Below are 24,316 nucleotides of genomic sequence, written 5' to 3' on the forward strand. Positions count from 1 at the left end.
TTCAAAAACTGTATTCATTAAGGTCGAAACATTATCCCAGTAATATCTTGTTATGGTTCACCATACCATATCCATTACAGTAATAAAAGTAATATACACCGTAGTCGTTGTAGTTCTTTTATGGTTTTGTTTTATGCGGGCAGCAAATCAGGCTTAAGCGAGATTTTATCCGTGCAAGCGCCTCTGGCACATATCTATAAATCTTGGTTCATAACACCATTTCTAGAATTTCCTTGCTAATCTTTTGCTTTCGTTGTACCTTGCGTTATATAGGCCTATTCACATGACGTTCAAAAACAGCTGATCGGGGAGCTCTTTGACAGTTCTTCTATGAAAATGACAGCCTCGTGTATGCACCGGTCCTCCACCGATGTAAACAAATGCATAGACGGACCTGTCACATGAAAAGGCCTATACCTTGCTTCTCCTCCGACGTCGAGAACTGTCATCCAGCATCGTCACCGCGACGAAGAAAAGTGTAATGTCACTAGTTTTTCACTGGAGAGCGAGCAACGCGAATGGTGCTTGGAACTGCTGTCGTTTTTGGTGGCTAGTGGTGAAAAAGTGCGATTTGGCAGGCTACCTACCCCGTTGAAAGAGTGGCCAATCGTCACGGTTCCGTTTCCGGGTCGATTTGAGTGAATACGGTCGCGAAAAAGTGCATTTTCCGGCAGCGGGAATTGGCATCCGAAAAATTGGTCCTCGGGTGAAAGAAAATTTCTCCTCCCTCAAGCGTGAAAAAGTGGAATCCAGCAGAAGCGGCCAAGAGCAGTGTTGTGTTGTAGAGAGCGAAAAACGAAGGAATTGGGCTTCTGGTGGTTGTGTATGCGTGTTTCCCCGTTGCAGTGAGAAGTGAAGAAGGAAAAGTGCGAATTCAGCCCACCTTCGATTCAAAGGCAGCGAAAGGCCAAAAGTGTCTCTCCCCGAAAGTCCCGTTGGAATCTCGGATTTAGGGGCCTGGTTTTTCTGGTGTTGGGATCGGCCAACAGTTGTGTCTGGAAGTGCTCGGGAAGGTATTTCACTGAAATCCGACTTCCCATTGGCGAGAGTGTGAGTCAAGCCGAAAGAGTAAAAGCAGAACCGATCGGAAGAGTGAGAAGAATCAATCGCAGGGACAATGTCGTCATCCGGCGATTTCGGCAATCCGCTCCGGAAGTTTAAGCTGGTCTTTCTGGGCGAACAAAGTGGTAAATATCATATCCATAATCTTGTTCCTATAAATGATCATCCGATAACTTACAAGCTTTGTGGAAGCGAAAGGGATTGAATTTATTCCAGTCCGGATTTGTGACGTGTGGCATTTTTCGATCCGGACAGCCCTCGTCTCGTTGTGGTGGTGTATGAATTTCTCATCTTCTCATTCGTGGTCGTCGAAGTGAGGGTTTGACCGGACGAAACGGGTGCGGGTTCCTTTTAAAAAACTGAGTTGGGGTGTTTTCGGGGAGTGCTCGCTGATGATGATGACTAATGTCCACGCGACAGAAGCTGCTGTGGTCAAAAGTGATTCAATCATACGGATTCGTTTTGCATTGCACAGCTGAGTCGAACTCGAGGTGGCATGACAAATGTTCGGGTTCGTTTGCTGATGAACTGGCAAGTCTTGCTACGAGTGTGATTTAAAGAATCGAGGGGGAAAATGTTGAAATCTGGATAATTTTGTTGAATACCAAGTTTTGCAACTTGAATTTTGATCATATTAAGTTCTTTTTCCTTTTTTTCCCAAATGGGACAGCTCATCAGCTTAGTGTTTTTTATGATCAAAAATATTAACTGAGAGCTTTCTTTGCCAATAATTGATCATTTTTGCATTTGTATATCGTGTAGCAGGTACGAAGATACTGTATGCTCTGGGAAGTCGAAAAAATTTCCAACTCGAAAAGATCCTCAACCGGTGGGATTCAACGACTTTTTAATATCTGAACAACTTATGTTGCAGTTTCAATTGCTTTACACAACAATCGAGCTTGACATAATTGCTCTGATATTGATAAAAAACAGTTTTTTTTTTTTTTCATTTTAATTATTGTTTTTTGATGTTTTGGTGAAAGACAAAAACGCAGTTCTATCAAGTCTGACCATAAGTTCTTTCACAGTTATACGTTGAAATGTAAGAATTGTGCAAAAGTTTCATCAGAATCTTTTTCAAAATGCTGCCTTAAACATGTTGTTCAGGATTTCATCAGAATTTCAAACGAGCTTATCTTTTATTGAGAAATACGTCCCAGATTCAGTGATGCTAAAAGCGCTAAAACATTAAAAATGCTATTCTACGTTTTCTAAGAGTGCTGCCCAAATTTTCCGCGAAAAGTTTCAAGAGAATTCTATATGCTTTTATTTTAGAAAAATCTCGTGAATAAATATTTAAATAGAAAAAAGTAAGACCCTTAGTTATGCGATCTTGCCGCGATGGGATGGCATAATCCATTAGCCCATTAGATGGAAACCAAAGGCGTAACCTGTAGTGGTGGTATCACATTTTGGCATTTTTGCTTAAAGCCCCGTCATGATTCATATGGCATAGACGCAATAACATCTCGGATGTGATCCAACAGACGTTCTGCGTCGTTGATAGCATTGATGACCATTTCAAATAATTAATCTTTTCGAAGTGGACAGGCGAGGATCAGTTTGCATTTTGCTAACCAGAATGATCCGACGCCACTCTTACTATTAGCTTCATAGATACATCGTTATCATATACGGCGTAGGGAATATTACTCTCAGGAAAGGAGACTAGTAGATGCACTGAGTAGATATAAGTGGCGACAATCTTATTTTAATATGATTTTTACATTGCCATAATAAGGAATACCTTTTTAGTAACAATGGTAAACAAAATTTAATTCCAACTTCATTTTCGCATTGATTGATCCGTCATTGATTTCTGAATTTTCAAAAGTAGTTTTTTCGTTCAAAATCAAGAATACTTATAGGAAAATGTGTTCACTGTATTCTATTCTCCAACCGAAACATGTTTAATGAAATCTTGTTTTTATTTAATGACACGAAAGAGCATGTTACTGCAACTATTTTAGCAATTTTTCCCGCTCAAATAACGGCTACATCATATTTAAATTTTACATCAAAAATTGGGTCCATAAATGAACCTTGACACTTTTGAACATGTTTGACGTTCGCTTAATCGACGAAAAACACCACAGGGCTTTTAGTTTTAACACTGGGGTTGTTGCTATCTGACATTTCGGAAGGGACACGGAAAGCAAAATACACCCACAATTTGAGTTTAAGCCAAGGAGTGTGGCAAAATCTAAAAAAAAATTGTTTGGACGTCAATAATCAAAAGAAAAACATTAAACATTTAGTGGCCTAAACTTCAGCATTTGGCACTAATATTGGGACAGGCCTTTAGGACCCTTTTTTGTTGGAGTAGCTAATTTTCACAATACTTCCTTTTCTCAGAAGCAAGGGAATATGGGCATTTTTCCAAAACTACCACATCACAATACTAAAGATGGGCGAAAAGAATCGGAGCCGTTCAAAAGATCCGGATCACTAAAAAGAACGAATGATCCGTGGCTTTTTTTTTGGTGAGAGTCGGTTCTTTTAATCAGCACGGATCAGACAAAAAAGTGACCCGGAAAAATAACGAACCAATTTTTTCCCCTGCGTTGCTTCGTTCGTTTCTCGACTTTATTATAACGCTTGTCTCGTGACTTCCTTTGCGCGCCGCGCCACACATACAAGCACAGTTTTCTACTGCTCCGCACTCTCAGCGCTATGCTTAGAGCGACAAGTTTTCCCCGCCCGCTTGCATATAGTTAGTCGAGGAAATTGGCCGGGTTTCTGGGGATGAAGAATGAGAGAGCAAAAGATACGAAAGGTACAACGCATGTCGCGCAATAGGGAGTGAACCGCTCTTTTTTTCGTTCGCTCGGTTCAGTTCGCTCTTTCTTTGCGAGCCGATGTGCCACTGAGCCGTTCAAAAGATCCGGTTCACTGAAGTGATTTGGGTCGGATCCGTTCACTACAATTAGCCGTTTTGCCCATCTCTGCACAATACTAATGAAAAAACAGTGTTCATGTGGGCGTCATTGCCTAGTCCATCTGAGGTCCTGGTAGAGGAGAAACTTGACAAAAGCCAGACCGAGGGTTCAACCTTGACAAGTAAAGCTATCAGGCATAAAAAAAATAAAAGCAAAAAATCGTATCGTTTTAAATTGAAGCTTCGGTTTATAAACTATTTTGTGTGTAATATTTGCTCAGCATTGCTAAACATTAAAAATTCTGTTAATTTTTGAAAACTTTATTATAAATCAATTTTGTGATCACTACTATGGATCAGTGTGAACTATACAAATACTATACACTGAGCCAAGGTCGTGTGTTTTACTTATAGATTTGCGCAATGAGGAAACCACTTGACTTGAGTTTGGTAGCCATATGAATTTCGTCATTGACTTCACGGTATAATAACATGTGTATCAACATTAGGTTGTCATGAGAAACAAACATGAATGTCTAAATATTAAAACATGAAAACCAACTGATTTGCTTATTGAATTCGAAATGTAGTGGCTTTAGATAGTCATGTGTGATAGAACATGAATGTCATGAGACTGAAAGAAGAAATTTGATAGAAGAAATCTTGCTCCCCAAAATATGGGTTCGAGGCTCCTCTGCTTGTCGCAAGCTCTCTTGAATGTTTTTTTTAATCAAGTGAGTCAGCAACAAGCGGGGCGCCGCAAATCCATAATTTGGGAAGCCCAGGATTAGCATATTTCATTTTATTCGAAGCTGAAAGCTAGGAAAATCTGTTAGTGGAATCCGATTTTTCTCTAACACCTTACATTCTATCCAACGTTGGAAGTAATGCATTTTATTTAAAGAAAACTCAGCTTCAGCTTCAGAATTTGCCTCTTCTCTTTGGAACATGATGATGACTGTCGTTCGACACGAGGTCCATCCGCAATTTAGTTCGCTATGGGTTACTAACAATTTAGAAATTTGGAACACGGAAATCGACAGCAAGCTCATCGATTTCAAATCGACCAACTTGAACATGATGATCATGACACAAGATAATCATAAGTTAAACACACTGAATCCGTGTTGGGTGATAATCCATAGCACCCATAGGTTGACGCATACGAATTTGGAACTTGGAAAGCTTTAGGAATTTATGTGGTAAACTATGGAATTCATGTTGTCGGTTGACGAATCAGTCCATTAAGCAAAACTAACGAATTGAATGTGTAATACACACGAAGTTAGTGAGAAAATCACAACAAATCGACATAGATGTTCACGAATCGATCCATAATTTTAAACACACGGATCAAGCGTATGGATTTTTTTCTCTATAGAGATGTTCTACTCAATACATTTTGGCGAAAGCTAACAATGTGTCACATCTTACAGGAAAGAATAATAAAGGTAAAAGGTCCTTCTATATACAGTAGGGAAAGAAATTAGGAAGTGATCAATAAGTAATACCTGGAGTTGCTTTTCAGATTGTTTATAATTTAAAGCGGAGTTTGACCATTCGACCATGATAATTGCCCTTGTTTTCAAGCATCTCTAAATAAGTTGCTGCTCTGATTTAATATTTTCTGGAAATTTTCGGTGATACTGCACTGTAGCAATCGAGACATCAACTGTTTTTTTCGCTCTACACCAAGTCTCTGACCCATTTATGTTTGCTTAAAGGTGCTTTTATTACTCTTGGTGTTCTAAATGTGTTATCCTTAATGTTATATCCTGAAAATTTCAAATTCAATGCTTAAAATATCAGAAATCTTCATTGTTTGGAAGTGATCCATAATCGTGGCAGACAATCAGTTCTTGGTCCTTATTATGGATCACTAGTTGAAACTGCTGATATTCACTATTTAAAAAGCAATAATCAAGAGGGGCCTTCCTTAGCCGAGTGGTTAGAGTCCGCGGCTACAAAGCAAAGCCATGCTGAAGGTGTCTGGGTTCGATTCCCGGTAGGTCCAGGATTTTTTCGTAATGGAAATTTCCTTGACTTCCCTGGGCATAGAGTATTATCGTACCTGTCACACGATATACGAATGCGAAAATGGCAATTTAGGCAAAGAAAGCTCTCAGTTAATAACTGTGGAAGTGCTCATAAGAACACTAAGCTGAGAAGCCGGCTCTGTCCTAGTGAGGACTTTGATGCCAAGAAGAAGAAGAATCGAGAGACATGTTTGTCAACAACAAATTCACACTGAATCTAAGCGAACGAGCAGTTGTTATGCTATAACAACTACCGTTCTACGCATATTTTTCTCGCGATCCATAATATTTACATAGATCATGGGACAAGTAGGCGTAGAAGTGTAGGAGCTTATGAATGCTGATGACACTACTTACAGAAAACATTTTGACATTTTGATAGCTTTGTAAGACCAACTCAACAGTTGTCAAAAACGGGTCTGGGTCAATTGGCATAAACAAATTTCATCAAGAACGGGCATATTTTTAAATAAGGGCTATACTGCCCATAAACGCATGTCAGTCCCACGTTTTCTGGATTTCCTATTCACATGGGACAATTATGCGTTTATGGGTAGTATAATTCTAGTTAACTCAAATGGCCATTATGCAAAACGGCGTTATGCCAAATGACCCGCTCCCGTCAAAAAACATTATTTTGCAGTTTAATGTTAAATGATAAAAGACAAAAAGTATGACTTGGCAAAAACATGTTTTACCATGCCCACAGAGTTACGGATCACCCACAGTGACGGATCACTTTGGCGTCCAACTTCGGATAACTCGCTCAAAACATAAAAGTTGACGTAAAACATATGTTTTCCATGTTATACTATTTGTCTTCTACCATTTGTAGTGTTAAGCACAACGTTCAACAGCTAAATAGCGGTGTATTTGACAAATGTTTAGTTGGTACCACACAGCTATCATTATATGGTAGTTTTCTGTAAGAAGTGCCGTCAGCATTCATAAGCTCCCACAGGTGGTAAAATTCAAATGTTACAGCATAAAACATGCTCGTTCGCTTCGATTGAGTATGAATTCATCTTTGGAAAAAAAAATTCTTGATTGTTGATTCTAAAAACCGAATATTAGCACTTCTAACTAGTGATCCATAATATGGATCAGGAAATGATTATTTACCACGGTTATGGATCACTTCCAAAGAATGTAGATTTCTGCCATTTTAAGCATTGGATTCGACATTTTCAGACAATAGCACTAAGGAGAAAACTAATAAAACATCAAGGTTTGTGAACTTCATTTTTTAGCCGACAAAAATGGGTGAAAAACTTGAAGTGGAACGAAAACAGTTCATGTCTTAGTTACTACAATGCAGTATCACAAAAAAGGGCATTTTACCCTTATTTCCAGCTTGAACACTGCTATTTTTTGCAGTAATATGTGAAGCATTGTTAACTTTCACCAAATCATGCAATACAGAAGCATTGAGTTGAAAATCTCTTGATTTTGCGTACTGATCCGTAATATGTCACAATTTGATCCATAATATGAACGTTGATCCATAATATGGTTTTCAGAAACCGATACAGTTTTTAATTTTTATGCAATTCTATGTAAATATTATACTCAAAATAGTTTACTAACCGAAGTTCCAATTTGAAACGGTTAAATTCGTGCTTTTAAATTACCATTTTACGTTTTCCGTGTTGTTTTATTGAATTTTATAGATAGGACTCCACACTATTTGATCCATAACTGTGGGGTCATGGTACTTCAACTTTTATATTTTGAGCGAGTTATTCGATGTTGAACGCCAAAGTGATCCATAACTGTGTGTGACCCGACTGTGAGGCGAGAAATCGACCTTTTTATCGGATTTCAAACATTTGTAATTTCTGAAATATGCATGCATTTTTCAAATATGTCTTATTCTAGACAAACATTACTCTCTGTAAAAGCTCCCTTTTCTTCTAACACAGCATCTTGATTGCATCATGATTTCACAATTCTGTAAGCGATTTCAGATATTGAACGCTCTCCGGTACTGGGAGATTTCGCCCTATATGCACTGGGGAGTCGAGCAAATTTCTAATTCTCCAGATCTTGGATCGGTGATATTCGAATCCACAACCCTCAGCTTGATCGTGCTGAATAGATGCGCGTTTATCGCGACTTTTATGTGGAACCAAATTACTTAAAATCTATCATCTAATCATCAGACTTCTGCGTGATTATTTCCTAAATAATTTAGAACTATGGCGCAGAAGCCACAACAGATTTCACGCAACCATTTACATTGTTTAGTTTACATCCTTCTGCAAACCTGGAGCGTCTGTACTCCATGTTAGGAGTGGCTCACAACAGCGTCTGTTCCCCATGTCAGGTGCGGCTGATCATCGTCTGAGTCGTCTGAGTGCCAGAGAAGGACTCTATACTAAACTGCGCACTATGGCCCTCCGAACATTTAGGGAGAATGGTCCTCCGGAAATCTGAGAATACGGACCGGGACAATCGGCGAAGACCACAGCGACGTAAAGGGACTAGCGATTGGAAACTCGGTACGTGGAACTGTAAATCTCTCAACTTCATCGGGAGCACACGCATACTCGCCGACGTGCTGGAGGTAACCATACCATCTACCAGAGCTACACACGAGCAAGGAACAGCTTTTATAGTGATGGGTGATACGCAGAGGCGCGTGATCGGGTGATGTCCGATCAATGAGAGAATGTGCAAGTTGAGGCTCAAAGGCCGGTTTTTCAACTTCAGCATAATAAACGTGCACAGCCCTCACTTCGGAAGCTCTGATGATGATGAATACGCTTTTTACGCGCAGCTCGAACGCGAATACGACAGCTGCCCAAGCCACGACATCAAAATCATCATAGGAGATCATAACGCTCAGGGTGGCCAGGAGGAAGAGTCGATTGTTGGAAAATTCAACGCCCTCCGGCTGACGAACGAAAACAGCTTACGACTAATTGATTTCGTCGCCTCCATGAATATGGCCATTCGTAGCATCTACTTCCAGCACAGCCTTTCATACCGATACATCTGGAGATCACTACAGCAGACAGAATCACAAATCTACCACGTTCTGATTGATGCACGGCACTTCTCCGACATTATCGACATCAGGACCTATCGTGGCGCTAACATCGACTCTGACCACAATCTGGTGGTGGTTAAACTGCGCCTAAAACCCTTCGTTGTTAACAACGTACGGTACCGACGAGAAATGTAGGCAGATTCTGGAGGAGAAGAATACAGGGCGGGCTGTCATGCTGCAGCAAGGGACACGGCAGAACGTGGAACATTATAGACGGAAATGGCAACAACAGACCTGCCTTTTTCGGGAGAAGAAACGCTGCCTAGAGGAGACGGAGTGTGTGGAGATGGAACAGCTGTGCCAGTGTCAATAAACACGTAAGTTCTATCAGAAACTCAACGCATCCCTCGAAGCAGGTGGAAGCAATACTTCGACGAACACTTGAATGGCGCTGAGAGCACAGGCAATGAAGGATGGGACAACGGAGAAAATGCCTTCGTCAGTACTGCGGGCGATAGAAACCAACCAGCCCCCACTTTGAGGGAGGTTAAGGATTCACCATTCACCAGCTGAAGAACAATAAAGCTGCTTGTAAGGATGGTACGGGAGAGGCTAGCCATTTGTCTGCATCAGCTGATAGGCACAATCTGGGAAACAGAACAGCTACCGGAGGAGTGGAAGGAAGGGGTAATATGCCCCATCTACAAGAAAAGCGACTAGTTAGATTCCGAGTGATCACCATTCTAAATGCGGCCTACAAAGTATTATCCCATATCATCTTCCGTCGTCTGTCAACTGTAGTAAACGAGTTCGTGGGAAGTTATCAAGCCGGCTTCGTTGACGGCCGATCGACAACGGACCAGATCTTTACTGGACGGCAAATCCTCCAAAAATGTCGTGAACATCAGGTCCCAACGCATCACCTTTTCATCGATTTCAAGGCGGCATACGATAGTATCGACCGCGCAGAGCTATGGAAAATAATGGACGAGAACAGCTTTCGCGGGAAGCTAACGAGACTGCTAAGAGCGACGATTGTGTGAAGGTTTCAGACGAACACTCCAGTTCGTTTGGATCCCGACGGTCAATCTGTTTGATTAGCGGATGATATGGACATTGTCGGCCAGACATTTAAAAAGGTGGCAGACCTGTACACCCACCTGAAACGCTATTCAGCAGAAGTTGGACTGGTGGTGAATGCGACTAAGAAAAAGTACATGCTAGCTGGAGGGGCCGAGTGCGACAGGGCTCGCCTAGGTAGTAGTGTTACGATAGACGGGGATACGTTCGAGGTGGTCGACGAGTTCGTCTACCTTGGATCCTTGTGACGGCTAACAATAACGTTAGCTATGAAATACGGAGGCGCATCACCAGTGGAAGTCGGGCCTACTTTGGCCTCCACAAGAAGCTGCGGTCAAAAAAGATTCACACCCGCACCAAATGTACCATGAACAAATCGCTCATAAGGCCGGTAGTCCTCTACGGGCATGAAACGTGGACGATGCTCGAGGAGGTCTTACTAGCATTTGGAGTCTTCGAACGTCGGGACGATCTTTGGCGGTGTACAGGAAAACGGTGTGTGGCGGCGAAGGATGAACCACGAGCTCGCCCAACTCTACGGCTAACCCAGTATCCAGAAGGCGACCAGAGCTGGAAGGTTACGATGGACAGGGCATGTTGCAAGAAGGCCGGGCAGCAACCCTGCAAAGATGGTGTTCGCTTCGGATCCGGTTGGTACAAGAAGGAGTACCGAGGATAGAGAGATGCGGCCACGAACCAAGTATTGTGGCGTGAAATTGTTGATTCAGTGCTATCTGTTTAGATCATTTTATTCGCCTATATTTCGGATCGAAAGATAGCTATCCGACTAGATCAGTGTGCTATTCATGATAACTTTAGGGGTAGTACAACCTCCTGACGAAAAATTGTACGAAATTTGTCACATTCAGTAGATCAAGACAAGACGTGCGGCCCGCGGGCAGCACTTTGGCCACCACGGGTTTAGATGTTAACTAAATAAATGAAATGAAGGCAAATTCATGAATTTCAACCCGATTTCTTGTAGTGAATTTTCATAAGGGGTTTCTATGTATTTGAATAGTCCATTTGCATCAGTGTGTAGTACTAGTAAATCGTCACCCAGCGTGAAAGAATTCACATTCGTTGATTTGAATACCGAGAATTAGGAATTTAAAATGTTGCCAACGATCTCAGGATTGGCCCTTTCGAATTGTTACGCGAGAAATAGTTAATTTTCCTTATAATTCATTCTCCATACAACTAATCTGGACAGGGTTTTCCTGATTTGACCACTCATAAAAAGTCAATGAGATTGGTCAGTTTAGGAACAGGAGTTAAATATCTGACCAAAACCGGTTCTGGTGACCTATATTGACCAACAAGATTTTCAATGTGAAAAAAGGTTTCTGCTCTGTTCCGATGTTTTCATATGGATTGAAAACTTTCGTTTAACGTACAAATAGGGCTTAGTATATGTAGTAAATATTTCTGATGCTGGCCAAACCCGTTGCTTCTCTATCTGCCTATTTTTTAGCAAATGATATTGAAAGTTAATATGATTCATTCACAATCATTTAAATTACCTCACGCAGCTCGCAGCTCTGCTAAAAAATCGATTTGACCAGCAATATGCATGCTGCAGCTTGAGCACCTCTGCTCTAGAGCATCCTTATAAGCGTGTTTTGGGTAGGTAAGACTCTTTTTGAGTCCAAAAACATTCGGAATTTCCTTTAAAACACTGTGATGGAAAGAGTACTGTAGCAAACATTGACCGCCTCTACATTTACATGTTTCTACACGACCATCAAAAACCAAAGCAAACCATAACCAATGGTCGGAAAAAAGTGAAGTTTGGCCAAAACTATTTTTATCGCCTTAATCGATGAAATATGTAATCTGAACATGTTATTTGGCGTTTTTGTTGTTTCACAAGGGGTTATTCACAAATTACGCAACTTTAAAAAAAAAAGATTTTTTTTAAATCATAATTGTTATCAAACTGGGCTAAAGGTACAAGTTTTGTTTATATTTGATCGAGTTTGATCAAAATATGTATGAATAGGGTTAAATATATTTTAAATAAACTTTGTATGAAAAATATCGTCAAAATATATGTAAAATATTGAATTATTCAAATGGCTCTAACTTGCAAATCAGCAAATTTCTGCAAAAATATTAAAGGGTTTTTGTAAGACCTAAGGATGCTTTTTGATGTGCAATATTCGAAACGGCGGCGACATGACGCGACAAGAGTTGTTTTTCATGTTCAAAATCATCAAAATTACTAAAGTGTAATATTAAATAGTATTAAAACTTCAACCAAACAATTTTTCCATCCACATGCTCGATACAAGTGTTGAACCATAAGCTTTCAGATAGTGGGTAATTTTGGGGAAATATTGCATTCCGAAATTATAAATTTTGTGCTTTATTTTATTGTTACATTTTTCAATTTTTTGACTTCAGCCAGTTTGCCTTCATAAAAGTCATATAAATTTAAATTTTAGTTCAATTTCAATTAAGGATCATAATAATATAACACATAAGCAGTGGCGATTCCCTAACCTCAAATCTACCTGTTCTCGAATATAAATTATTGAATTTCAGCAACAAATTAGCATGTAATGAGTAGAGATTTGTTAGAAAGGACGATATCAATAATTAAATTTTTGATTTATAACCTAAATATGCCGAAATAGTCATTTTTAGAGTCGTAGAACAGGTAAAAAGTGAGGTTACGAGACGCCACTGCACATAAGGTATATTTTAAACAGAGGCGTCCCGTGAGGAATTTGATTGCCTGTGCACTGACTCGCACAAACCGTTTATTTTGAATTATGAATACGAATTTTTTAATAGGGCGATATTCAAAATTTAAAAGGCAATAGATGGCTCTTTTTCATTGGTAGTAAAAACGAAATCCTGAAGCAAAGAAAGCACCACGGAAGATGAACTAAACACAAAAAGTTGTGTCTTCACTTTACACTTGATTTCTAATCACTACTTTTTTGATTCAGTTTCCTAATTGCGAGCAATTTACGATTTTCATTATTTTCCATACGTTTTGACAGCTCTCCGACTACCATTCTTCCATGCGCTTGTGTTGAAAGTTTGAGAAATTTGAGAATCCAGCGTAGCGCGATCAGTGAGAGGAATACAAACATCAGTGTCGCCGCTCGGCGGCCGGTAAGAGAAACTGAATGTTCGAAAGGTTGTTGTCTGCAATTTATGCCGCTGGCGCCAACTGTTAGTGGTTATGAACGAAATAAACAGTCGTTACCCTATTGATTTTGTATAAATGTATTTCATTTTGCGAACTGAGATAATAAGTTCAATATCATATTATCAAATTTAAAGCAAGAAGAAAGACATGATAATAAATCTTCGAGCTGTTTAGTAGAATACCTATAAGTAGATGAAAAACCGAATTTAGTACTATACCATTTAATTCCACTACAGTTTGTATCCTTTGACAGATACGCGTATTTCGACCTCAACTGTAAGGCCGTCTTCAGTGTCGTGTACTAGACTCGACTTGAAGAAAACCATCGTATGCACACATTATATATTAACACTAGGTATAAACGTATTTCCCTACCCATTATTATTTTTTAACTTAAAATTTATGAGCTTTAGGTACATTCCATCCCTCTTTTGTTGAAACTTTAAATGCTGAAAGGTACATCACGGGAACGATTAGTATGTACCAAGTTGAATAGCCATGTATTGCCGTTGCCGTTGTCTCTGTTGAGTAGCGTCGTAGGTACCTGTTTGCAAATTTCCAGACTCTCCGCCACATCCAGTTTCCAAGGAGAAGAAACATTTCTCAAAATTTTGATATCGGCCGTCGTAATTGTATGTCCTTCTGAAAAGATATGTTCTGCCACCTTAGATTTGAAATCGTATGTCATCCCCTTGTCTATCGTCTTCTGAGCTTTTCCTATTTCCGCTAAGTGTTCCTTGAATCTAACCTCGAGAGACCGCTTTGTTTGACCAACGTAGACCTTGCTGCAGTGGGAACAGCTGATTTTGTAAACACCAGCCTTGTTTAGTGTGTTTACCGGATCCTTGGTAGAGCCTAACGAAGTTCTAAGTTGGTTGTCTCTGCTGGAAAATACCAAATCGATTCCGAAATTCCTTAGCTTTGGGCGGAGCTGTTTGCTGATGTGTACGTCGTATGGGATGGAGACTCTCTTCATGGGTTCGGTGATAGGGGTTAGTGTCGTCAAAGCATTCCGAATTCGCTGTCTTTCCTTTTTGTCGATGATAGCTTTTATCGTCCTTTCCTTGTATCCGTTGATTCTTGCCGTCTCGTAGATATATTCCAGTTCCTTGGTCTTTCCGTGTTCGCTGAGAGGTAGAGTCTGCATCCTGTGGATCATGTGGTGAAACGCTGCCATCTAATGCTGGAACGAATGATTCGATGTGTAAGGGATAACTCGCTGGGTGTTTGTAGGCTTCCTGTAGATTTCGAAATTGTAAGTTGAACTTTCTTCCCTGGTGACAAGTAGATCCAAAAATGATAGTTTTCCATCCTTCTCCTCCTCGTGGGTGAACTTGATATCCTTGTGTACGCTGTTGATTGTATCCAAAATTTTAGCCAGATCGTTCCGCTTGATAACGCTGAAAATGTCGTCGACATATCTCCACCATTTATCCGGTAATACTCCTTGTTTCTTTAAATTTTCCTCAAAATTCGCCATGAATAGTTCGCACAAAAACGGGGAGAGAGGGTTTCCCATGGGGGCTCCTTTCGTCTGTTTGTAGAAATTTCCTCGAAATTGAAAGTAGTTTTCGTCCATGCACAATCTTGCCAACCTCATGTATGTCCTGACCTGTCCTTTCCATGCTGCATCCGTCCTTTGGGGTAATAACCAGTCCTCGAGAAGATTTAGGGAATCCTTTACTGGAACGCTGGGGAAAAGAGCCGCTACGTCGAAAGAAACCATCATCTCGTCATCCTCGATGTGTCCTGACTCTAATAGTTTCTGGGAGAACTCCTGGGTGTTTTTAACTGACCTAGTGGGGAATGGATTCGGCATACTCTGGAATTCCTTGACTAACCATTTCGCCAGTTTATGAGTGGGGGATCCGTCGGCCGAGATGATTTCTCGCATTTCCTTTCCTGGTTTGTGAATCTTCGGTAGTCCTTTAATCCGTGGAAGAATGGGGTTTGACTCTTTCAAACGAGCCTCGCCAATAATTGCCTTGCCTTCAGGGTTTTGTCCGTGAGCTTGATGAGTCCGGGTAGTGGATCCACTCTCAAATGTCGGTAGGGGCCTTCGTTGATCTTTTTCGCCATTTGTTCGTCGTAATCCGTCTTGTCCATGATGACGACTGCGTTGCCTTTATCCGCCTTGATGTAGAATACTGGTTTATCCTTGAGTTCTTTCACGATCCTCGTCTCGTCCTTGTCTGCCTCAAAATTTTGAGAAATGTTTCTTCTCCTTGGAAACTGGATGTGGCGGAGAGTCTGGAAATTTGCAAACAGGTACCTACGACGCTACTCAACAGAGACAACGGCAACGGCAATACATGGCTATTCAACTTGGTACCTACTAATCGTTCCCGTGATGTACCTTTCAGCATTTAAAGTTTCAACAAAAGAGGGATGGAATGTACCTAAAGCTCATAAATTTTAAGTTAAAAAATAATAATGGGTAGGGAAATACGTTTATACCTAGTGTTAATATATAATGTGTGCATACGATGGTTTTCTTCAAGTCGAGTCTAGTACACGACACTGAAGACGGCCTTACAGTTGAGGTCGAAATACGCGTATCTGTCAAAGGATACAAACTGTAGTGGAATTAAATGGTATAGTACTAAATTCGGGTTTTCATCTACTTAAGAAGAAAGACGTTTAACTTGAAACTAAACGATTAGCATATTTTTTTTATATGAAACTCGGCTTACAAATAAATAAACCATTATGAGCAAAAATCTGAACTTTTCTGAGATTATCATATAAACCTTCAGAATTAAACTATTTACGCGTTATTTTCCAAGTTTCGCGATGAAGGATAAATTCCGTGGATTTCGCGAAATTCCGAATCTCCATAATTCCTAACGTTGTTATTCTATATAATAATTCTTATTATTTACAGCTTGTCAATTGTATCACGATATCTTAGCTTTTTGACGATGTCCAGCGCTGGTAAATCTCTTTGTATACTTTTGTGGATACATCAAAGCATTTCAAGTGAAATGATGACTGACTGTTGAACGCTGAAACCCACTTTACGCCCACCGCAATTTATCAGTTGTCGGTCTGTTGAGCAAGAAAAACTATATTCACACATAGTTTATAAATGAATTCAAAGCCACATGAATTTTGTGTATTTAATAAGATAAAACATAATCAATTTGGCCAATATGTTTACAACATCTAGTATTGGTTCCATTCAATATTGCGCCTACTGTCGCGCGACACCTGGAAGCTCCATGCAACATACATACACACAAAGCATGTATGGCGTTTACGCTTTCTCTTCCAACAGCAGACGTCGTGACGCCAGTTGCGCGCGCTTTTTCAATTCTTGCAAACCAATGCGAGCGTCATGGGCAATATCTCTCTCGGGTGCACAAATTGGAGTGAACCAGATTTTACCTATACAACGCCACTGTTGCTCTAGAAATGTCAATACAAATGCACATTCCTGCTGTGTCCATACACGCTATTTTCGTGCACAAGAAAGAGTGCACGGCTGAAATGAACATTCTCTGCAATACGATGGAGACGCATGGCAGTTTGTCTTGTTTGATTCGCTGTTTTCGCTTGCTGGTTGAGCAAGACCATGGGGGGAGAATCAAACGGTTTGTTCACTGAGGGCGATGGACCAGTTGAAGGTGGAGAAATCAAAAAACATTTTCAAGCAACTACACATTTGAATGTTGGAAGTATTGAGAATTATAATATATATATTTAATTTATTAGTTTGAAATCTTTGACTGTGCAGTGCACCAAGTGAACCTTAGGACGAGACGCCACTGATTTTAAAATAAAAAACATCATAAAAATCTCGAAAAAGTTTTTGGTAGTTTGTGGACCATTGTGGACCGTTCAAAACAAAAAAAAAATGTCACGGCTCTACAAAACTGTAATCTTCTTGTTCCCAACGTTTTTTTTTTCAAACCCGAATGCGAAATGACTCGAGCACAGTGGTGACACGATCTTTCCGGTTTTCGGGGTTTTGCATTTTTGCTCGACAAAGGCAGCTTGAAATTGAACTTGTTTATATGTATCGCAACGGAATGATTGTGCTCTTGCTGTTAGAGCTAATAGATTTCAATTAGGAATTTCTCCAAAAATTCCTTCGGGAATTTCTTAACGATTTCCTCAGTGAATTATTTTGTAGCACTTCAGCATTTTTTTACGTCAGAAAATAAGTTAGGAATCTTCCTAGATGATTCTACCCCATTACCCCGAATGACATTTCCCCGAATGCCATCACCTCGAAATCCATTACACGGAATGTACCATTACCCCGAATTCCATCACCCCGAACGTTATTTCCCCGAATTTACAACTATCTTGACATGATGATATTGATGACATTTCCCCATGATATTGGAATTCGGGGTAATGTCGTTCGGGGATTTGGAATTCGGGGTAATGGCGTTCGGGTTAATGGCATTCGGGGTAATGGGATTCGAGGTAATGGGGTAGAATCCTCTAGATAATTACACCCGAAGCTCTTCGGGAAACTATTTCTAAAATTAATCCATGAATACTAGAGGTTTCGAGGAATAGCTTCAAAACTTCTTCCAAATCATGTAGAGCTTCAGGAGGAACTCTAAGCAAAACTTCTAGGGAAACTATTCGGGGAACTACCGGAGGAAGTTCTAGAGAAGCTTTTGAGAGAATTCCAGGAGAAACTTCCGGATAAAGTCCTAGAGAAACTACCATGAGAAATTTCCAGAGCTACTCCTGGAGAAACTGCGAAGGAACATAAAGAGGTTTTTCCGGAGGAACTTTCAGAAGACATCCTGAATGATCTCTCAGATGAACGCCTGAGAGAATTTGCGGAATAATTGCGAAAATCAGAAGAATTTTTGAAGGATCTTCCGGAGGTATTCATGCGGGAACTCCTGAAGGATCTTCGAAGTGATTCCAAGAGGAGCTTTCGGGTAAAATCGAGAATAAACTCTTGGAATAATTGTGGAACTTCCGGAGTACCTCGTAGCGAAATTTCTGGGAGAAAATTTAGGGGAAATTCTGAAGGAACTCTTAGCAAAGCTTCCGGAGAAACTTCTTGCAGAACATCCAGAGGATCTCCTTGGGAAACTTACGCAGTAACTATTGAGAAAATTTGCGGAAGAACTCCTAGACGAAATGTCTAAAGAACTTTTCAGAAGAACTCCAGAGCTGGAGAAACTTCTGGAGGAACTTCCAGAAGAACTCTAAGTTAAACTCCCGGAGGACCTATCAGGGATGCTTCCGGAAGCACTTCTAGTGTAACCTCCGGAGAAACTTCTACAGCATCGTCTGGAGGAACCCAGAGGAACGTCCGGAGAAAGTTTCTTAGGAATTCCTAGCGGAATTTTCGGAGCAACTCCTGAGGGAGCTTCTGGAAGTGTTCATAGGGAAACTTCTGAAGGAACTCCTAGTGAAATTTCTGGAGAAACTTCTAGTGGAACTTTCGCGGGAACAAGCGAAATATTAGCGATTGAATGATTTAACATTTTTTTCAATCATTCACCTCGGGATGGCTGCCCGAAAACAATCATAGTGGAGAGACAAAGACAGTCAAGCAGTGTGTGAACCGTTGGCAGCGCAACGGCTGATGGTATTGATGCTGCTGCTGCTTTGTGTTTTGGTTGACTAGCAGAATCGATGAACTTTACTTTTCGTAAAGGAAATAGAGTATCTTCGTACCTGCCACACGATATACACATGCAAAAATGGTCAATCGGCAAAAAAAGCTCTCAGTTAATAACTGTGGAAGTGCTCATAAGAATACTAATCTGAGAAGCAGGCTTTGTCCCAGTTGGGACGTAACGCCAAAAAAAAAAGAAGAAGTATGCTGTTGTAGTATCTAGAATTCCTATCATGTCAGTATTCTTGTGAATCCGATTAATGAACTTCGTATCATGTGATACGATTTGGCACAACTACGATTCCAATTACTTTGTAAACACTTACTGAGTGAAACTGATTTCAGAAACCTGAATACTCAGGACATTATGTTATTTTTACGCGTTGTAGTAAGGAGCTTATGCGTTTTGCAGCACACTTTTGATGGAAATTCTCGAACTAATTGTGAGATGAAGCTGCATGCTATAATTTCGATTTTCATTTTGCCCATTTTTCCTTATCTTTTCTTTTTCCAAATATAGCCATGGCACAAATCTCCCAAATGACGGGGAACGAGTCTCTGGAGAAGGACTTCTGATACCTGATACCTGAATGTAAATCAGTTAGTTTTGCAAATATTTTTCAGATAAAGTTAGCACATGTAGTGACACTTTTCTGAATCAATATTAACTATGAGGACTCAGTTCATCTTTCTATCTATTGCGAGCTGCAAAGTCATCACGGCTGAAAAAAAAATACGAGCTACTTAATCTTTGGAGTATTTTCTGGTATTTTTAGAGAGCTTCCAGGTTAAAATTAAAAAAAAAAAACTAATCTGACTCAAACATACTTTGTTGCAAATTCTAAGGAATACTGTAGTAAATGATACAAAATATGAATTTATGGAGAAACTTGAGAACAAATTACTGAATAAATCATGATTATTTGTTTCAAATTTTTTTAAGGGAGAAACTTATATATAATCCTTGGGGATATCACTAGAGAAGATCTTGAATTTACACTAGGAGAAATTACTGGTTATTTTAGGAAAATACACGAAAGGATTATAATATGAATTCATGAAACAGTCCATTGAAAACTTCCTTAAAAAACGTTGGAAAAAGTCCATAGATAAATCTTTGAAGTAATTTCTGGAGGTATCTTTATAAGAATTTCCGGTTGGACTGTTCATGAAATCCAGAATGTTCATGAAACGTTCTGAACGATAATCTTGGAGGAAATCCTAGAATTGATTGGCTTCATGGATTCTGGATGAATACCTTGAGGGTTGAAAAATTCCCTGTTGAATTTTTTGAAGGATCTTTTGATTAAATAAATAATCAGAACTGAGTGCATTTTTCATCTTTACTAACGAGATTTTTAGCCCTGAGCGTGGTTCACCTGGGGACCAACGGCTTTACTTCCCTTCCGAAGGAAGTCGTCACTATAACCTTTTTCCCATAAGTGACTATCTCGGGGATGGGATTCGATCCCAGGTCCTCAGCGTAAGAGGCGTGTGTTCTAACCACTACACCAGGTCCGTCCCCACTGAGTGCAATAAGTTTAATTACTACACTATAAGTATCATCGTATCCCTTGAATGAAAATGGACAAACTTACGAGTTTGGGCAACACTGGTAATAAGGTTATGTTAAACACTAACTATGGATATTAAGCTACATTCAATTCAAGACAGCAGAGAAATTGCGGTGGATGGAAAGTGGATCATATAAGACCAGACTGTAGTTCATTCACCTATACAAACTGATGAATCAAATACCTTGATAGTACAGAAGAAGTCTCTGAGATTTTCCCAGAAGAGTGAAATGAACCTTAGAAACAGATTCCACATCAAGCTATTGAGGTATCACACATCTAGACTATAATAGAAACACAGTAGATCCCGCAGACCGAAAGAGCATGTAAACTAATCAAGTATGTATCATTGTTCTGCAGAAGAAACTTTCTCTTAGGCTTTCCCATCCCCCATATTGCACGAAAGAGACGATGAAGCTTAGTATTCAACCTTTCTTTATACACTTGATTCAAATCGAATAGCTTGACTCTCGGAAAACACTTAATTCAATGCACAACCTCCACCTGAGATGACCTTATTATAGTCCCGCTCAGATTACACCCAAAAAGAAGATCGTGCATTCGTTACGTGTCAACACGCGACACCCCCTAAAAAAAGCCACGTGAAACGACCTTTCCCGGAGTTCGAAGGTAACGACGGGGCGCCAACCCAACAACGACAGCTCCAGTTTGTAATGAATCTCATTGTTCTCACCTTTCACCACCGCGCTCCGACGCAACGTCGCCGTTTTCTCAAATGCCACAATGGGCGGAAAGGAATACAGTTTGGCCAGAACTAATTTGATTGATGTAGTCGAAGAAATATCTAATCTTACTATGCTGTCTTTTTGCAGAATACGTAACTTTTTCGAACCGCTTTTTATATAGGTTTTTATTGGAAATGCAATCAAATCAAGTAGACTCCAAAAGTTACGTTTTACGTACTAAGGTTCCTTGTTTTGAACTGATTCAATTTACGAACTCCTGATTTCGTTCGTAAATTAAGGTGTTTTACAAAACATCAACCAAATACTTTCTTCGTCTTTCTGCGCAATAAATGTGTTGAACCATAAGCTTTCAGATAGTGCATAACATTTGTGGAATATTTCATTCCTAGCGTATAGATTTTATACTTTATTTCAATGCACATCCAATTTTTGATTCAAATCAATTTAACGATTTAAAATTCAAAGAAATTAAAATATTGCAAAATTTCAAAGAATAAAACCCATTAAGTATATATTGAAACTAAAAAAATATTAATCTCATGATAATTTATTGTTTTGACATGCTTTTTCTGTGGAACTCGACCATTGTATTCCCAGCTATCACCTCACCTTCATCAATTCAGCCGTTTTTTCTCGTTTTTCATTTCTTTCATATCGCAATCTATATCAGCATTCAACAATAATAATCGTTGTCTTGTTTTCTCAGTGTTCGCCCCATTATTTACATTCTTTTTCCTCTGGTTTTTCATTCTTTTCCAGTCGGCAAAACCTCGCTAATCACCCGATTTATGTACGACAGCTTCGACAACACATACCAGGTAAGCACAGAGCAAATGAAAGTTTGGGAGCGGGGCGGGATCATTTCCACGATAAAACCGGTGCTTCAAATAACGAAGTAATTCAAAATTCGACACGGCTCCGGTGATAAACTGCTTTCGCAGTTCCGGTTTCTGGTCGGAAAGCAAATTCAAGGGTTTCCACCGTTTCGTCGTTCGGCTTCTTGCTTGTTGTTCTACATAGTTTATGTGCCTCCTGCCCTGTCTGCACAACATCTCTATCAAGTAACGGAAGCAGTACAGTGCCACTTCCGCGTGGTGTTGTCCTTGTTTGCTACCCTTTAACAGGCTAAATGCATTTGGCCTTTGGCACAGTTCTCTTCGCTCTCGCATAGCATCGCAACAAGCACAGACCAGCGGGCGTAGGCGTAACTAGAGGATTCCAACTGGAAGATCCAGAATTTTCGAGTGCAGTGACTTATCGTATACTACCTACAATGATTTTTCTTGTTGTACGACTTTTTTCCCATAATAAAAAAGTTTAGACTTTGAGGAATTAGAAAAAAAATAACGCCCGAATGGATAAATAACAAATTGGTGAGATCGTTTCATATTATTATTTTTCTATTTACAGAAAGTTGGTTTTGGCTTATATTTGAATAATCTCTGAACTTATTGAATGCCTATATTCCAGTTCAATGTTCTTCAAATTATAACTTCCAATACATTTTAAGACAAAAGTATCTCGTATCTACGATGAAATTCAAGTTTTCTTTAAGGAAGCAGGTCTTTTTTCATTAAACACTCAAAAAGTCTCTGCTTAATGGAAAGACTCTATGTCTCTTTTTTAAATGGTTTCTTTACCACTTTTCCTTTCTCTCCTTGCAGTGATCCTGGTGTAAAATTCTAGAGACTCCATAGATTCTTGCACAATTATTCTATAGTCTCTTTTTAGATTCCTCGGGACAAAATCTTAAGGCATTCTTCTAGTTACTTTTTCGGGAGATTGATTCTGAAAGACTTTCTGGGACTTCTCTAGACATCCTTCTAAAAATTATTTTTGTTTAACCTTCCTTGTTCATTGGGGTCATTTTTAGCCAAATGGTAAATGTGTAATTTTTCAATAGAAAAGAGATAGAAATTGAAATTTATATTCGAATATCATTTCCGTTACGGCCAAATTAGAAAAAAAATATGATTTTACAGTCAACTCAGGTATACAGTTAAAGACAGCCTTACTGTGCACTTGATGTAGCGTTATGTGCAGGAGCCACAAGATCCAAGATAATCTCTACTGTAATCCTTAAAGCGATTTCTCCAGGGATTTCATAAGCGGTTTCCCTGAGATCCCTTCAGGAAGAAAAAAAAGTTCGCACCAGACCGGTTCCGATAGGGCTCCAGAAATACCTTCAGCAGTTCGTTCAGGAATTTTGCCAGGAGTTCCTCCATGGATTCCTCCAAGAACTATTCCAAGAATTTTGCAGGGTTATTTCTGCAGGAATTTTGCCAAGATTTTCTGCTGGAATGTCTCCAGTGATTCCTCCAGTAAAATCTTTACTTGGATTTATCCAGGAATTTCTCCAAAGATTCCACATGGAGCTTTTCCAGAGATTCTTCTGGGACTCCTCCTAATATTTCTCCGAAATTCCTTTCAGAGACCCGACTAGAATCACATAACAAGATTATAACATATTGTAACAAAAGCTGTTTAAAATAATAAAGTTGATGTAATATTGTTAACAAGATGGCTTTGTTCTTAATTTTTCGCATTTGTTGTAACAAAATTATTACAGTATTTGTTATATTTTTAACATTGCATCTGTGAGTTGGTTGTAAGTAACATCTAAAGTTATGATCAATAAAAACATTTGCAATAATTATGTAATGTTGTGGCATGTCTGAAGCTCGTTCTGTAATAACTTTGCTATAATAAAAATAGGATTAGTTTCATTCTATATTGATTTGGTGTAAATTTTGTTAGAATTTTTGTTATTTTATTGTGAATTCCACGAAGCGTGGATTCGATTCCCGCTCCAGTCGGTGAAAACTTTTCGTTAAACGGAAAATTCATCACTGAGCTACTGGGTGTTTCGTGTTGTCCGTTGCCTAATGTTTGTGTTTGTTCAGTCTGTGCAGCCTTTGGCTGAAGACGGTGTTAAATTGTCTCTATCTATTTTATAACAACTGTATATATAATAAAATTCGGGGACTCCTCTAAGGATTCCTACAGGAATATCTCTACAAAGATTTATGCAGAGATTTCTTCAAGAATTACTCGTACTCCAGATATATTTATCCAGTTATTTCTCCATAATTTCCTATGTACTCTTCTCGAGATTCTTCTAGAAATTATTCCTGAGATTTCCTACGGGATCGCTGAAGAAATTCTACTGGAGAACTTCATCTAGAGATTCTACAAGAATCAACTTTATGAATTCCTATAGGAACT

At 39.5% G+C, this 24,316-nt stretch overlaps 1 protein-coding gene across 2 annotated transcripts in view; it reads left to right on the forward strand.

The window, feature by feature from the left end:
* The first annotated feature begins 473 nt into the window (after positions 1 to 473).
* The window catches only part of LOC5567448 (ras-related protein Rab6), a 92,305-nt gene continuing 68,462 nt past the window's right edge, over positions 474 to 24,316 (forward strand). For both annotated transcript variants that reach the window (XM_021854550.1, XM_021854551.1), the window contains exons 1-2: positions 474 to 1,187; positions 21,851 to 21,909. In XM_021854550.1, the coding sequence (XP_021710242.1) occupies positions 1,118 to 1,187; positions 21,851 to 21,909 (129 nt within the window). In that variant the 5' untranslated portion in view covers positions 474 to 1,117. The remainder of the gene's footprint in view (positions 1,188 to 21,850; positions 21,910 to 24,316) is intronic.

This window comes from Aedes aegypti, chromosome 3, assembly GCF_002204515.2.
Source record: "Aedes aegypti strain LVP_AGWG chromosome 3, AaegL5.0 Primary Assembly, whole genome shotgun sequence".
NCBI lineage: Eukaryota > Metazoa > Arthropoda > Insecta > Diptera > Culicidae > Aedes > Aedes aegypti.